The sequence below is a fragment of the Phascolarctos cinereus genome, unplaced genomic scaffold, assembly GCF_003287225.1.
Source record: "Phascolarctos cinereus isolate Bilbo 61053 unplaced genomic scaffold, phaCin_HiC Scaffold_726;HRSCAF=1367, whole genome shotgun sequence".
Lineage (NCBI taxonomy): Eukaryota > Metazoa > Chordata > Mammalia > Diprotodontia > Phascolarctidae > Phascolarctos > Phascolarctos cinereus.
In genome coordinates, this window is record NW_027556098.1 from 334,700,570 (window position 1) to 334,711,706 (window position 11,137).

At 39.5% G+C, this 11,137-nt stretch overlaps 1 protein-coding gene across 1 annotated transcript; it reads left to right on the plus strand.

Moving 5' to 3' along the window:
- Positions 1 to 4,229: 4,229 nt before the first annotated feature.
- On the plus strand, positions 4,230 to 10,915 carry LOC110213430 (putative E3 ubiquitin-protein ligase TRIML1). Its single transcript, XM_078146198.1, has 6 exons — positions 4,230 to 4,649; positions 7,008 to 7,103; positions 7,597 to 7,782; positions 8,736 to 8,758; positions 8,897 to 8,994; positions 10,383 to 10,915. The coding sequence occupies exons 1-6, from the start codon at positions 4,230 to 4,232 to the stop codon at positions 10,913 to 10,915; spliced, it is 1,356 nt and encodes a 451-aa protein (XP_078002324.1).
- The last annotated feature ends 222 nt before the right edge of the window (positions 10,916 to 11,137 follow it).

Sequence of the window (11,137 nt, forward strand, 5' to 3'; positions counted from 1 at the left end):
TTATATTAGCTCGGCCTACCCATGAGCAACTGATGTTTTTCCAATTATTTAGATCTGATTTTATTTGTGTGAAAAGTGTTTTGTAATTGTGTTCATAGAGTTCCTGGGTTTGTTTCGGGAGGTAGACTCCTAAATATTTTATAATGTCTACAGTAAGTTTAAATGGGATTTCCCTTTCTATCTCTTGCTGTTGGGCTTTGTTGATAATATATAGAAATGCTGATGATTTATGTGGGTTTATTTTATAGCCTGCAATGATACAGCATAATGTTAATCTTCCTCAAGATATTATAGACAGTATTCTACATTCGTATTTCTCTACCCTGGAAAAAAAGGGGAAGGAAGAAGTGTCTTCTTATATCTCTTCTTTGTAACTATCTTTGGTTATTATTAATTATATCCATCTTTAAATACAAACTGTTTTGGTTACAATTTTAAGCTTTTCACAACCTGGTCTCTTTCTGTCATTTAAGTTTGTTTGTTTTTTTTAATCCAGCATTCCCCTGCAAGAACTTTACCTTACAGTGATCCTGTCCTGCTTGCTCTTTCCCATCAACAAATATGCATTTTGCATCTTTGCACAGACTGGGCCCTGCTGTGGGTGTTCCTCCTAACCTCCACCTTGTAGAATCCCTGGCTTCCTCCAAGATGAAGCTTAAGCACCTGAAGCACAAAACAGAAGAGTTCTTCCCTCCTCTCACCACTTGGTACCTTTGGTGGAGTAAGTCACTTGTTAGATGAAAGGAAGGTTAAGGGAGTACACAAGCAGGAAATGAGTTGTGGCATGAATTCAGGTCTTCCTGATGCAGAAGCTATCTCTCTTTATGTTCCATCACACTGTCTTTCCCTAAGTCTAATGAGAACTTTCCATAAAGAGAACTCTCACATGAATACACCCTTATAGGCAGGATGCTAAGTGTTTTCCTTCTCCAGACCTCCTTTCCCTCTGAATTTCATCTCCCAATAGGAGTAGTTGATGATGCTAGATTCTTGCAATGTCCCCTTCCCCATATTTGAGAAGACCCTGCCATTCTCGATGCTTCTCACCTTTCTCCATGGCCCCAAACAAAGGGTTTCTGAGTATAAATGACCAGACTCTTTTCAATGTAACACAAAACTCGCCTTCTCCAGACACATATTTTGGAGCTTAGAATAGTTGGCAATGTGGGAAGTAAGCACAACTAGAAACTAGAACCTCATTCTAACTGAAACGCTCTTTAATTCATACTGAATATCCAAATCCCTGAAGAGACCTAAGGCTAAAGCTGGAACATCTTAGCCAACTGAGTCAATCAGCACAGCCTACAAAGTGAGAACTGAAGGGGGCTGGTGTCCTATTTAATTCAGCATTTCTGTTGGATTAAAGCATTTCCTTGTAAGTGTAACCTTTCCTCTTTGATTCCTGGCAAGTAGAACCAACTCTGAAATTCAGAAAAGGAAATAAGATTCCTAAGAGAGAAACCTATGTTGAATGTTTCAAAGTAGGATGCTTTCTCTGAATCTCAGTTCCTCCCAACACAAGGTGGAGATTCAACTTGTCCAGTACAAGATAGTAATTATATTGATTCTTAGCCCTCAGTACCACCCCTCTACCATAAGCTTTGTTCTAATAATATTGATAATGAGAAATTCACACTCTCAATTAAATTAGCAACCAGTACCATGGGGTTTACACCTCTGCCAAAGTGAGTGCCACACCTGAATCTGCTGTTCAGAGAAACAAAGAATGGCAGAGTTGGAGGCTCTCCCCTCGGATATTAACTAGTCCAAACTGTACCTGAGAATGACCTCTATAGGAGAACCAATGAGTTTTGTTAAATGAGTTTTTCTTTTCTTCACTTCTTGAGAGAATTGTGGGAATTGAGTGAACCATACTAACTCCAACTTGTGACTTAATTTTGGATCTGGCTTATTTCCCTTTTTAATCAATTATAGTTATAGTCCAAATTCTGTCTTGTAGATAAGTTTATTGAATTTTGGGAATTGTGAGAAAACTTCATTGCATTATTTGATTCTTTGGAGAGGAAAGGATGATTGGCATGACATACCTAATGTATTTGATGTGTATATTAATTAGTTTAGCAGAATTACTTTTTTGTCTCTGTGTTTTTTTCTTTACTGATTAGAATGGCTTACTTAATATATGAAAGTATGGAATATACTCAGAACTGAAGGAGATGAAAAAATAAAGGCTATTAATAAATGTTATTCTTTAAAAAGAATCCTGATGTAAAAAGTATTTGAAAGAGTCTCAGGGAAAACCTTAACTCCTTTTAATCACCCCCACTCCCCATTTTCCTCTTACCCAATATGCTTATTTTAATCATTATTCTCAATTCTATCTGTAGAGCATCTATTACAAGAAATACAAGATAAAAGAAAGTTTTCAAACCAGTACTAAAGATTGTATTTTTATCTTTCTCATTTTGACTAGGGCAAAATGGCCAAGTATCAGTGTAAACTCTTCTTCCTTAGTATGTGGGCTAAGTGCCTAGGTTTCAAACTCTTATCTCTGGGAAGTCCCTAGGTGTAAACAAGCCTCAGTGTCAAGGAAAGCCAGGAGAGTTCACAAGTTGAAGGAAGGAAGGGCTTCAGCTTGCTAGTGGTATATAAAAGGCTTGGGATGAGAAAGACACAGAGATTCCTTATGCTGAATGCAGAGAGAAAGGCAGAGCACTGAGGCTGAAGGAAAGATCCCAGAAGAAAAAAGGAAGGTAAGCTTCCCCATGAAAAATTTCATTTGTGTGTCAAGGATTTAAGAATTGTGCCCTGTGATATGGCAGGCATCGAGGTTGAGAGACATATTCTCTATGATGAAATATAAACTTTGGGAATGAGTCCTCTGAGGTGAGCAAAGAGATAAGGGAGCCAGATTTCATGTTCATGGACCAAGTGGAGAAACTCATCTGGCTGAGCCAAAAAGTAGTGGTAGGAGTCTGGAAGGATGAATGTCTTCCCTTGTCCATCTAGTTATCCTGGATTTCTCCCTTTATAAATTTTGCAAATATACCTAAACATACCAACTCCTATATGAAAGAATTCTCCAAGTCAGTAAGGATCAAATAAATTCAAGAGTTGAACATCATACCCAATCAGCTGGCAAAGAACAATGCTGAAAGGTCTGCAAGAAGATAGGTAAATTAAGGCACTAGTGGTGGAGCTATTAGTTAGACCACCCAAGTGGGAAGGACACTTGTCATTTTCCTCAAAAATGGATCTAAAGTATCCAGGACCTATACACTTAGACGGCAGAGATGCCACTTTTGGTCATAGGTCAAAGAGGTCAAAAGAAGAAAGAACAGCGTCAAATTTAGCCAAATATTCATAACATCATTTTTTCCTAGCAGCAAAAAAACTAGAAATACAGTGGGTATTGTAAATCAGGGAGTGGCTAGACCAACCATTGTAAATGACCTTGTTGGAACATTATTGTGACATCCAATAAAGGGGGAAGACATAATATATGATGCCGACTGAAATTTGTACCATCAGGAAAACCAGTAGAAATAAGGACTACAGCCATTTACATGAAAGAAGGAGAGGACAAAATTGTAATTATTTCTATGCTGGCCCCCAAATTAGAGTTAAGAAAACTTACCTCCTTCATATCTTTGCAGATGTGTGGGGTATTATGGGTATGGATGACTGGAAGTACTGTCAGCCATAGTTAATGGATTCTTTGGTTCTTGGAGAATTATTGTTTGGCTGTTCAGTTGTTGTTCTAAGAGAAGACTTGATGTGGAGGGGAGGAGCCTTTCCTCAAATGACTGAGATGTGAAAGGGAAAAGGAACAATAAATTTTAAGACAGATAGAAAGACACACACACACACACACACACACACACACACACACACACACACACACACGCGCACACACACACACAGAGTTCTTTAAAAGATATAATTGAAGTGTTGAACACATGTGGGCTGGGAAAGGAAGGAAATTTAACCAAAATAATTCAATCTTTAAAAATAGTGTTTCAGCTGGATATATTTTCCTGGTCTGGAGAGGACCAGGAGATCAGAGAGGGTCCCAAATCCCCACTTTTCCTTACTTCACTTTCCCGAACTGCATAATGTGAAATATTCCATCTTTTCCCTTTCTGTAGAGGGTACTCTGAAATGAAAATTAGATGATAAAGGTGATCCATTTGAAGTGCACAGGTACTAAGGGCATTTCTGTCCCCAGACCCAATCACTGACCTTTTCCATTCTCTTTCCTCAGAAACATGGCCTCTTTACCAGAGATGATTGAAAACTTCCAGGAAGAGCTCATTTGCTCCATCTGCAGGGATTACTTGGAAAACCCAATGTCCATTGAGTGTGGTCACAGTTTTTGCCATAGTTGCCTACTCAGGTGCTGGCAGGAAGCCTCTCCCTCTTTCTCCTGCCCAGAGTGCAGGAGCATCTTCCAGGTCAGGGCTTTCAAAGCTAATGTGGGTCTTGGGAAACTGGCAGCCATTGCCAAGAAAATAAGACCTCATTGTTTGCAATACCCTGGAAGCCATAGCAAGTGTGAGACACACCAGAAAGTGCAGAAACTGTTCTGTGAGGATGACCAGAGCCCAATATGTATGTCCTGTTCTGAGTCTAACAAGCATAAGGCTCATATACTCCATTGTATAGATGAGGCTGCTGAGGACTTCAGGGTAAGTAATGGATTCATCACTCCATCCCCAAGTACATTTTAAATTTGCACTCCAGTGTGCAAAGATCATCCTAGGAAGAGATGTGGTGTTTTCAGGTGCCAGTCACTGTGCTCTCAGTGCTCACAAGGCTGTTGTTGAAATGCACTGTGCTGTGCGCTCTGGCCTCAGCCTGAGCTTTTACTAATAGTTTGAGATCAACAGAAAGTTTCCCTTGATGTTTAAGTACTTCCTGTAAACTTGCTTTGAAATGTCTACCCCTGAGGACCTTGAGACTTTTTATTATTTTTTAAATTTTTAACTTTTTAAAAAATTAAAATTTTTTTTAAAATTTATTTTGATTTATCAACAATCACTTCCACAAGCTTTTGAGCTTTAAAATTTTCCCCCCTCCTTTCCTACCTCCCTCCCCAAGACAGCATGCAATCTGTTATAGACTTTACATATACATTCCTATTAAATGTATTTTCACATTACTGATGTTGTAAGGAAGAATTAGAACCAATAGAACGAATCACAAGAAAGAGGAAACAAAACAAACTCCATAGTTCTCTCTCTGGATGTGTATAGCATTTTCCATCATGAGACTTTGGAGAAGTCTTAGATTCTTGCATTACTGTGAAAGGCTAAGTCTATCAAAGTTAGTCATAGCACAATGGGGCTGTTACCGTGTGCAGTGTTCTCCTGGTCCTGCTCATTTCACTCAGCATCAGTCCATACAAGTCTTTCCAGGTTTTTCTGAAGTCCACCTGCTCATCATTTCTTATAGCACAAAAGTATTCCAATACATTCATATACCACAGCTTGTTCAGCCATTCCACAATTGATGGGTACCCCCTCAATTTCCAACTCTTTGCCACCACAAAAAGAGCTGCTATAAATATGTTTGTACTTGTGAGTCCTTTTCCCATTTTTATTATCTCTTTGGGATACAGCCTTAGAAGTGCTATTGCTGGGTCAAAGCATATACACATTTTTAAAGCCCTTTGGGCATAGTTCCAAATTGCTCTCCAAAATGGTTGGATCAGTTCACAACTCCACCAACAATGCATTAGTGTTCCAATTTTCCCACATCTTCTCCAATATTTATTGTTTTTCTGTTTTGTCATGTTGGCCAATCTAAAGGCATGATGTGGTACCCTTGTACCTTAGTAAATGGAGTCAGGCAATCTGAGATTGTTAGGGCCATCTTCATCTGGTAGGATAATTGGTATCACCTTCGTTCTTCATCAACTAGAAAAGAGGAACAAGACAATTGAACCACATTTTTTCCTTTGTATTTGACACTCTAAAGTTACCTCCTGGTGGAGGTGGGCAGGACAAAGGAGAGATTACCTTGTCAGACTTGCTTAGGCCTAGATTTAACCTTAGCTCTCTTTTCTTCTTCATGTTAAGTCCTGCTTCACTCTCCTGAGGCTTGAATGTGAGGCAGGTAGGTGAGGGGCTTCTTGGTCCTCTACTTTGCTCCTAGGCTTGATTCTTTTCATACACGCAACCACCCTGTATACACTGAATTACCTAAGATGTTGAGAAAAGAATAATTGACAGTATCATTTGGGAGCCCAGAAAATTAAAGTTGAACTAAGGGGAAAACAGCATAATCCTGAGCTGTGCATTAAAGAAGTGAGGCGCTCCAACTTCCATCTCAGAAGACCTGCGAGAGGGTCCAGTCTAGTTGCCTCTTTACTTTTTTGAGGAAACTGAGACAGCCAAGTTAAGTTGCATCCACAGAGTCACACATCTGGATGAGGCAACGGGCCATTAGAATATCTTACTCCCAGGCATATCTGTCTTTTTACGAGAGTTGGCTGTGGGCTGAAGTTATGTGTGATGGTGTCTATAGGAATTAGGTCTTCCTCTGAGACTTGAAATCCAGGATATGAACAGGATAAGTGGAGTGTGGAGGCACATTCTGATTGAATGGGATGTCTATTCTTCATTTGTAAAATTAGAGGCTTAAACTAGATAGCATCTAAGGACCCTTCTATTTCTCCTTCTCTGTTCCTATAACCCAAAGGTGTAAAAAATGTGATGAGAAAGCTGTTGTTCAGAGTTGGTATGGGTAGATAATGAAGTTTTTGAAATTTAAAGGTGTTCTTCTCACTGGGAATGAGTTATCCCATTGCCACCTTGGGCCATCGATCTCAGAACCATGCTTTCTGAATAACTTAGACATCACACCATGGGCTACAGAGGCCTGAAGCTCCTAGTTTCATATTTCACTTGTAGCTTTAAAAGTAAGAGCACTTTACTTTCATTATTAATTGGTTCTCAGCCGCTCACACAAATAGTTTTGAATATATGGAACTGAAATGCCTCATGGATAAAAGAATTCATGCTTTGAAAAAAAATATTTTACAGGAGAACCTCCAGGAAACTGTAACTGATTTGTGGAGAAAAACTAAGGATGTTGAGCAACAGATGGATGATGAGAAGGTGAAATTGGCACTGCTGGAGGCAAGTATTTATCTCTTGATCTCTCAGTGATCAACACATATTGTCTGCTGTGTTCCCTCCAAGTATCCCTCCTAGATAAGCAGGAGACAATGGCCTCCACTGAATGTTACAATTGAGGACACTGAGGATCAGAGTTGCTGTTTTGCCCAAAGACTCTTGCCTGGCAAGTGGAACAAGGGACAGTAATAACCAGGCTTAGCTGGCTGAGGGCACCATAGGAAGGGATGTGGTGTTTTCAAGCAGGAGAAGGCAGGATTGTGCTTGAAGCAGAAAACACAATGCAATGGGAACATTACAGAAAATGCTCTCACTATGCATGGCCGACCTTGGCCGCAGAAATGAACAAAATCAAAGTCCAATTGTGAGCTAAAATGCTTGTCACTCAACCATTGCCTCTTAATGTTATGTCATTTCCTGTATTTCATCACTGTCATCTGTTTCATTACAGAAGGATATAAAGACTCAAAAAGAAACTATTTCTTCTGAATTCCAGAAATTACACCGTTTCCTGGATGAGGAGAAAAATGAATATCTATCAATTGTGGAGAGGCAGCGAAGGGACAATGTGAAAGGCCTGAAGAAGAGAATAAGGGAATTATCCCTACAAAATCAAGAATTAAGGAAGAGGATCAGAGAGTCAGAGGAGGTGTGCAGGAAACCAGATGTGGATTTGCTCCAGGTAAAGGATGGGAAATATGAGTAAGGAACATAAAAGACAAAGCCAGGAGCTTACCAGTGCCATCCATTTCTCAAAAAACCATAAAACAGAGTATAAATGAAAAGTGCTTTAATATGCTAGGGATCTCTTCCATCTGCAACTCTGATCCCCACACTCATATGGAACTATTCCACAAGTTCACAAAGCACACAGTTTTTTAAATGATGCAACTGAACAGATTCCTTTATATTTGTTTTACATATAATATATATATTTTTTCTGTTGTGCATCCTAACAAATAGTTGTATACTGATTACAATGCCAGATTTCAAAAAATACAGATCACCTTCCTTGAAAATGGATCATACATACATGAATTATGTGCAAATATGTGAGGGACGTAAGATTTCCTGAACATCTTAAAACCTTTCATTGCTCTCTATTTTCATGTTCTTTCTGAGACCTGCATCCCTCCAGCTGACACTGAGTCCCTTACTGTCTTGTCCAGTCCTGGTAATACTTTCCCTTTCACTGTCACCTTGTCCCTCCCCTCACAAGTTCATTACATGAGGCAAAATATTCCTTTCTTTCCATTGCTACTGCACCAATCTCCCTCTTTCCATGTAGTTCAGTAACCTCTTCTCCTTTGAGGTTTATTCTAATTAAATTTCTTCTGTAGCTGTGGAGACCGTGCACTGGAGTGGGGAGAGACTATTGGAACTACGACAAATGGGAAGGTCATGACAATAGTCTAGGCAAGTGCTGAATAGGGCCTGCGGTAATGTCATAGCTCTGTGAGAGGAGAGAAGGGGGGAATACATATGAGGCATGTTGCAGACCAAGAAGTTCCAAGATTCTTCCCTACCCTGTAGGTTTCCCTGTGGCAATGAAATGGTGATCCATTCCAAAGTCTCATTTTCCTACCTCAAATACAGCATTGTCCTAACCATATAACATTTTTTTCCCCTCCTCAGGATATGAAAGGAGTGTTAAAGAGGTAGGATCCTATTCTTACTTCATCTGGAAAGCTCTAAACAAATTTAAGCTAATGGGCCTTGACTGAGTAAAGAGAGAAAGACTGTGCCAAGATTCTTATGATTACTGGAGACTTAAACTTGGTGTTCGTTTTCCCTAGGAATAAATCTGTGATCCACAAGGAAGTAGATATGTTTCCCATAAAGACAATTTTTCGACCTATCACTGGAATTCTAGAAATGCTTTTAAAATTTAAAGGTGAGTAAAAAGATCTGTAACAAAGAGACAACACATCTCCAAACCCTGACCAATTTTCCTTTGGGCCAGAACCCATTTGGCTTTCACAGAAACTCAGAATCTTGCAGCTGGAAAGAACCTACTTCTGTGGCAATCTAGTTTATTTTTGTCTGAACAGTGATTGTCTCTGCAAATTATCTGTAAGTAGTCATTCAGACTTTGCCTGAAATCATCTGCTGAAGAGGAGCCAGATAATTCCAAACACATTTTTCTGTTTTTTTTTTAATTGGTCTCATCACCAAGGAGGTTTTTCTCACATCAAGGCTAAATATGACTTTTTACAAGATCTACCCAATTCTCCTTGATCTAGCATCAGAAGTCCAGGAGAGAAATTTAAGGTTTCTTTCACTTCAAAACCATTCAAGTACTTGAAGACAGCTGCCATGTAACCTATCAAGTTATCTCTTCTCAAAAATACACAAGCCCAGTCCTTTCAAATCATGTTCCCATGATGACAATTCAAGTTTAAGGAGGAGATGTTTCAGGACATGTTTCAGAACTGTTTCAGGAATATTAAGGTTGAGATGCCAGTGATACCCATGGGAAGGTTTGTTCTGGGAGTAGCTGAACAGGCAGATCTACATCTCAGAACATATATTAGAAAAATAATTAGGAGACCATAGGCATAAAAAGTTAAATCCCTGAGAAGGAATAAGGTTGGTGAGGAAGACTGTCTAGAGACTTACAGTCACTTCCTTATTCTCTAGGCTGTACAAGAAGAAATAAATCTGATGAAAGATTTTCCACAGATAGAGAGAAATTCAGAGGAATGGAGACACACACATACAAGAGAGAGACACAAAGAGCAAGGGATGTAGAAACAGAGAGATAAAAAGAAGGAGACAGAGAGAGACAGAGAATGTAGGAAAGAAGGATGAAGGGAAGTGCAAAATGATGTGAAAGAGAAATAGAAAAGAGAATTGTAGGATATATCTCCGTTAGTTTTCCTTGGTGCTTCTCAGAGGCACTGGTCTTCATCTCCCTCCTGTGCAGCCTTTAAACATTACCTAGAAGAGCCAGCATAACATGACTCTAATTTCACATCTAAAGTCATGAACACGATCTATTAAATCCTGACACTGGTTAACCACTTTTTGCAAGACTTAGCAGAAAGAACCAGATTTTCCAAAACAGCATCTAACACACTGTCATGTCTACCTGACAACCCAAGAACATTCTGCTCCTCATACCATGGAACAGTCCTGCCTCTATCCAGTCTCTCTTTTTTTTTTTTACATATTACGGTGATACCTTGATAGCCACTTCATGGTGTACACACCTGATCCCATCCCTATAAAACAACAAATCTCTGACAATACCATTCATCAAACCTAAACTTCTCTCCACAGTGGACATCACTTTGAATCGTGACACAGCTGATCCAGGTGTCATCATCTCTGAAGACTTGAAGAGTATGAGATATGGATGTGCACAGGCAGAAGTGCCCAACAACATTGGGAGATTCAGTTATTTTGCCCAAGTTCTTGGTACTCAGTCCTTCATTTCAAGCAGACACTACTGGGTAGTGGAGGTACCAGACAACACTGGATGGTGTGTTGGCATCTCTAATGGACCACCTACACCTGAAGTCTTCTTTGTGCTTATGGCTATACAAGGCCACATTGGTGGTCATCTTTATGCCATAGGCAAGCAGCACCTTTATTCCGTACCTCAAGTGAAATACTGCAAGAACTATGTGTCCAACCTGATGGTGGGCATTTTCCTTGACTATGAAAAAGGAGAAGTGTCATTTTATAATGTTAAAGAAAGATCTCTAATTTTTGCCTTTGAAAACACTTCCTTCTCAAGACCTTTTCAACCTTTCTTCTGTCTTTCTAAGAAAGTCCGGACACATGATTGCTCTCTCATGATCTGTCCCTAATTGAGAGAGATCAAAAACATATGTATTTATCCTTCAGATAAACTCAGGCACTCTATTCCAGAATTCCTGTGTGTCAAAATTTTAGAACTATAAGGGCCCTCAGAGGGTACATATCATCACCCTGTAATTTCATACATAACAACAGAACTCTGGAGAGGTAAAATGATTTGCCTGCCCTAAATAAGATTCTTGGACCTACCTCCCAAACCAATTGCATCATGT

What these genes read in the sequence shown, in the direction of transcription:
- LOC110213430 (XM_078146198.1), top strand. Translation starts at nt 4,230, where the DNA reads ATGGCCTCTTTACCAGAGATGATTGAAAACTTCCAGGAAGAGCTCATT. An exon ending in AGGCTGCTGAGGACTTCAGG is followed by an intron (nt 4,650 to 7,007) that starts GTAAGTAATGGA and finishes AATATTTTACAG; the next exon opens with GAGAACCTCCAGGAAACTGT. An exon ending in TGAAATTGGCACTGCTGGAG is followed by an intron (nt 7,104 to 7,596) that starts GCAAGTATTTAT and finishes TCTGAATTCCAG; the next exon opens with AAATTACACCGTTTCCTGGA.